Source organism: Penaeus japonicus, unplaced genomic scaffold (assembly GCF_977035675.1).
Source record: "Penaeus japonicus unplaced genomic scaffold, GWHDUDI00000001_assembly GWHDUDI00000007, whole genome shotgun sequence".
NCBI lineage: Eukaryota > Metazoa > Arthropoda > Malacostraca > Decapoda > Penaeidae > Penaeus > Penaeus japonicus.
The window spans coordinates 7335169-7341113 of record NW_028234409.1 but is presented as its reverse complement, the minus strand read 5'-3'; the positions used below and the strand labels follow the sequence as shown (position 1 = coordinate 7341113).

The window sequence follows — 5945 nt, the reverse complement described above, 5'->3', positions numbered from 1 at the left end:
CTAGCTCTTCATTTGACTCACTCGAAGCCTGATGAGTAAAATAATAATAATAATAACAATTTAATGCAGACTACTTTAAGCCACTGACTGTGGAGGGGATTGTGATGCCGCTCCAGTAACTACTTAGTTTGGTAATGTATTAAATGTATTATTACTATAAGTCTTTTCCATACAACGGCTAGTCTGATTATAATATCGATTTTGTTGTTACTCTATCTATGTTTTATCTTATTTTCGCTTCTCCCTTGGCATGGACATTAAACTTTTAAGCAAATATCTCTCGGTATACTAAAAAAAAAAAAAATAGTAAGATAAATAAAAAAACGCAAATCATGTAATATCTTTTTGACTTTCATTCTTCTTTTTTTTTCTTTCTTTCTTCACAAGACAAAAATCGAACAGTGACATAAACCCAATCCACTTTTCATATGAACTCATCAGTGAGGCTGGACAACCAAGACGAACACCAGTAAAAACCACAAAGAAAATAAATGTAAAAAAATGGCGTAAATATGTGATATACTTGTTCTTGTTCTTCTTAATATTTGACCCAGGTTGACCCAGGATGACTTGTGAGATCATTTCCCTTAGCTAGACAGAAGACCCGTATATTTGCGCTCTCTAAGACGCTAACGGTCGAGGAGGAGGAGAAGAGGAAGAGGGAAGAAAAAGAGGAGGAGGAAGAGGAAGAAAAAGAGGAGGATGACGAGGAAGAAGGAGAAGGATAAAAAAGAAGAAAAGGAAGAGGGAGAAGAGGAGGAAGAGAATGAAGAACGGAATAGAAAGAAGAAAGAGAAGAGGAAGAAGACGGAAAAGAGGAAGAGAATGAAGAACGGAATAGAGAGAAGAAAGAGAAGAGATAGAAGAATGAAAAGAGGAAGAGGAAAATGAGGAAAAAACAGGACAAATTAACAAGGAAGTTGAAGAAGAAAAGGGAAAGAGAAACAAAGAAAGTAAAAGAAAAGAAAAAGAAAAACAAACAAAACAAAACAAAAACATTACTACTCTTCCACCCATCTCCTGAATTTCCAGACTGAACATCAGCTCTTCCTTCTCCCATTCTCCCTCCCCCTTGCGGCCTCGTCATTCAAAGAAGCGGTCAAACATTCTGGTCTAAATCAATAAGGCATCAGAATTCACGGGTGGGCCACGGCTGCGAAAAAGTGGGCGGGGTCAGGAGGTGACGTCACAGCTCGATTCCCTCCGCCCTTTGCCCTAACTAAAGGGTGACGTCATAACCATACCCTAATCAGGGAGTGACGTCACGACTTCACTTGCGACGACTAACAGGTGACGTCAAGTCAACACATTATTATCCTAACCAGTGGGTGACGGCATATACACCTTTTTATCCTAACCAGGGAGGTGACGTCACTCTTTTCCCGCCCAAGATGTGACGTCACACACCTTTGCTTCCAACCAGAAAATGACGTCACACCTTAATCCCCCCGTGGTAGTGTTGCTTAGGTCTGGGGTGTCCTTAAATTTATATATATAAAAATTAGTGAATTTGAGTATTATGGAACACACTACCCAAGGCTCATAAAAGATGAAATGTTATCTATAAAGTTCACCTGTGGAAAACAAAAAACAAAAAAAAAAGATTGCTAGTGTTCACACATTGTTCAACGGACCTATGATTTTATGTAAATTTATCGACTAATCATCGTATTTGTTTTTTTTATAGATATATATAATAGATTTTTTTTTTTAATATGCTCACAAAAACTCCTTTTTTTCTTCGACGTATCGTCCTTTTGGTACTACTGACAACGGATATCAGAAGCCAATCCAACACAAGACATAGAGAGACAAATAAATAGAATAACAATAGCCGTCTGAAGCACTATCAAAAGTCGCTCTCTGACGAACAAATATGTTTCTTTATTTAATAAAAAAAAGAGGAAAAAAAAAAAGATCGAAGTGGAACGCAGCTGCTAACATCTGACAGCAAGGAATGGCGGTAAAAAGATGCGTTGTTTTCAGTGATCCAAGATTTTTTTTTTCGTCTTTCATTTTTTTTCTTTTCTTTTCTTATATGTTTACGTGTCCATCGGGACTTATTTTATTTCTTATAAGTTCTCGGAAGTTCGATCTGTACTGTACCTATTAGCACTGCCATCATAAGTGTTATCTCTTCTATCATTATTGTTATCATAGCTGTTATTACTGTTATCCCTTTTATCATCATGGTTATCATTGCCATCATTATTGTTATCCTTTTCTACCAACATCACTAAAATCGCCACCATTCTCACTATGGGTAAGATTGTTTATATTCCCATTTCTTTCTTTTTTGTATATGTGGAAAATACAAACCTCAACATAGTTACTTTTCACAATCCGTTAGCCAAGAAGGATCTAAGATTGTCAATTCATAGTTCATTGTTTTTATCATTATTTCATTTTTTTATCTTTTTTTGTAGTTCATTGTTTTCATTATCATTATTATTTTTTTTATCTTTTTTTGGGGGGAGGGGGATATTTCTTAGCTTTTAGATCTCCAATGTAATTCATTCATCTTTTCCCTTCCCTCTGGAGAGACGATACACGTATCACAAAAACTCCTCACAAGGACACAGCCTCGTCCAACCATCACAGTGAATTGAAACTGAGGTCGAACAAACACAAACAAACACACACATTGCTTGTTCTCTTTTTTCTTTTTTTCTTTTCTTCTTTTAACCTTTGACCTTTATCTTGTTTGACCTCCTGTTTGTTCTTGAGTGTCTTGGTGTCTTGCTTGCTTTTCCTTTTGTGTTTTGTCTTGCTTGTTTGGCTCCTTCGCGTTACTGGTTCGCTTCTATAAGGCCATTAAGCTTTCTCCACTGATTCGGTTTGTAATTTGCAATATGTATACATATATATGTATACATAGATACTTATATATGTATGTATATATATATATATATATATATATATATATATATATATATATATATACATACATGTGTATATATATATACCAATACATATACATATACATATATATACATATATATATTCATATACCTATACAAATATATATACATATACATATACATATATAATTATATATACATTATATATATATAATATATATATATATATATTATATATATAAATAACATATACATATCCATATACATATACATATACTATACATATACATATGCATATGTATATATATGTTTATACATATAAATATGTATGTATATATATATATATATATATATATATATATATATATATATATATATATATATATGGTCATTCACTACAATGAAAATTCGAATTGCAAAGTCTATTCACATGTGCAGGATTCCTCCGTGGCTAAACCAACTACAAGCAAGAAATGACCATATTCTTCAACCGATCTGACTACCTTTGATTTATCTTCTCTTGCAGAAAGACGATTTGCTTATTTGTGTGTTCAAACATCTTAAAGAAACCTGCGTTGCAACGATGCAATCTCAGCTGCAGCTACGACGGAGCCTCTATGCGGAAGTGGAAAGCGAAGCCCCTCCTCTCCCTCGGCCGGCCAGCCCGGGCGCCGAGGGAGGAGCGCCCCTTCGGCGGGGGGCTCTTGTCGGCGGCGCCTGGGGGGGAGGGGGGGGAGGGCTCCTCGGCAGGAAGGCCCTGGAGGGACGGGCGCGGGTCCTGCGGCGTGCGTTGCCGTCGGCGTCCCGCGTCCCTCGGCTGCCGCCGGGGCCCCGGCCTCCCAGCGAGGAGTCTCGCGCGGAGGGAGGCGAAGCGTCTCCGGGTCCTTCGCGGCCGTGGGCGGCCTCCGCCAAGGAGATGGGCGGCGTGCGCGCGCCCTCGCTTACACCCTCCGGGCAGATGGGCGGAGTCTCCGAGTCCCCGCCTCACTCGCTGTGGGCGTGGGGTGCAGAGGTGTCGGAGCCCCCGGGCGTGGGCGTGGGCGTGGGCTGACTCGCGCTGCTCTGGGCCGGTCTCCGTTGCACCAGCGCGGCCGCGGGCGGCTCGGCCGGCCCGTTCACGCGCTGCGACGGCGGCTCGGCGCCCTCGTGGATGGTGTTGAGGACCTGATGCACCACCGCTGGAGGCGCCTCCTCCTCCGCCGCCCCCATGCCCCCCACGCCCACGCCCACGCCGGGCGCCCCGCACGTGGGAGCCTCCGCCGCGGGGCTCTCGGCCTTCGCCGCGTCCCCGCCCTTCCCCGCGGGCGGCCCGACGCCCACGGGCTGCGGCAGGGCCTGCGGCGCCGCCGCGACGGAGCCCTCGCCCGCGACCGCGTCGTCCAAGCGGCCGTTCCTGGTGGGCGGCGACGTGGGCGTGGCGCCGCCCTCGCAGGTGGCCAGCGACTCGCAGGTGGAGACGGAGTGGCGGTGCGAGGACGAGGCCGAGGTGGAGATGGAGTTGGCGGAGGCGGACGAGGCCAGGGCGGCCGTCGAGGAGGAGATGATGTGGCCCACGATGAGGTGCTCGTCCGAGAAGTCGAGGGCGACGCTCACGTGGTACAGCATGTTGCACGTGGCGATCACGTACTCGCACAGGGAGAACCAGCTGAACGCTGCAAGAGGGACACGCGTTAGGGACCACGTGCTGCCAACACGATTGGTTTACACAGATACAGAAATGAATAGATAGATAAATATACTTATTTATACATGCATATGAATGTATACTTATATGTATACATGCACATACACACGCACACAAATATGTATATCTATATATATATCTATATCTATATACATACATATATATATATATATATATATATATATATATATATATATGTTTTTTTTTTGTGTGTGTGTGTTTATGTATGTATGTATGTTTATATATATATCTGTGTATGTATGTATATATATGTGTATGTGTATATATATATGTGGGTGTGTATATATATGTATATGTGTTTGTATATATATATACACTCCAAGTCCAGAATATCAGTCGATAATTCAAAAGTGGGAAACGAGACAATCAGTATTAATTCTTTAGATATAAAACAACTCCAAACAAATCATCTAATGAAACCCCAGTCCCATTTGACACAGACACTACACATTCCCATTAATTCGTGTTTGTGAAAGCACAGAAGAGAAAAATTTACTCTCAGTTATTTAACAATTTCCAAATAATAAATGGTAATGAAAAAATAATAATGTTGAGTCCACAATGCTACATTTCTATTTAAGGTAACAAAAATACTAATAATGATAATAATTATGATGATAATAATAAAAATGATAACAAAAATGATAATGGCAATGATGATGACGATAATAGGCATTAAAGAGGATAACAATATGATATTGATCATTAGTAGTAGAAGTAATATTATTGGTATCATTATCGTTAACATTATTATCATTATGAATACTATCATCATAGGTAGTATTATCACTATAATAATACTAAAGATTATAACCTGATGATTACAATGATAATAACAAGAACAACAATGATAATAATATTGATAATAAAATTTGTATTATCATTATTATTGTTACTGTTAGCATATCATTATCTTCATTATCATTAGTATTACTGTTTGTATTAGAATTATATTTATTGTCATTATTGTTATTATTCTTACCATTACCACCATCATTATCATTATCATCTTTATCATTATCTTTATTATTATTATTAATCTTATCACAACAACAACAATAATAATAAATGACAGCAATATTGATAATAATAATAATAATAGTATCAATAATAATATTAACAATAATGATAATAATGATAAAAAACATTGGCAATAATCATGATAATAACAATGATGATAATAATAATAATGATGATGATGATGATAATAAAAAATAATAATAATAATAGCAATAATAATAATAATAATAAAAATTATTAATGCATACAAAATTCTAATAATTTCCATAGCCGTTTGGGAAAATGATGTCCGCTAATATTTGTCTCATTAAACATTCAGTCATCCATTAATCATTCAGGATCTTTACATATTGGGGGTT

General features: G+C 38.8%; 1 protein-coding gene across 1 annotated transcript in view; it reads right to left on the bottom strand.

Moving 5' to 3' along the window:
- Positions 1 to 3709: 3709 nt before the first annotated feature.
- LOC122256094 (post-GPI attachment to proteins factor 2-like) overlaps positions 3710 to 5945 on the bottom strand; it is a 67903-nt gene continuing 65667 nt past the window's right edge. Inside the window, exon 5 of the mRNA XM_086538176.1 lies at positions 3710 to 4513. Coding sequence (XP_086394302.1) covers positions 3846 to 4513 — 668 coding nt within the window. The 3' untranslated portion in view covers positions 3710 to 3845. The remainder of the gene's footprint in view (positions 4514 to 5945) is intronic.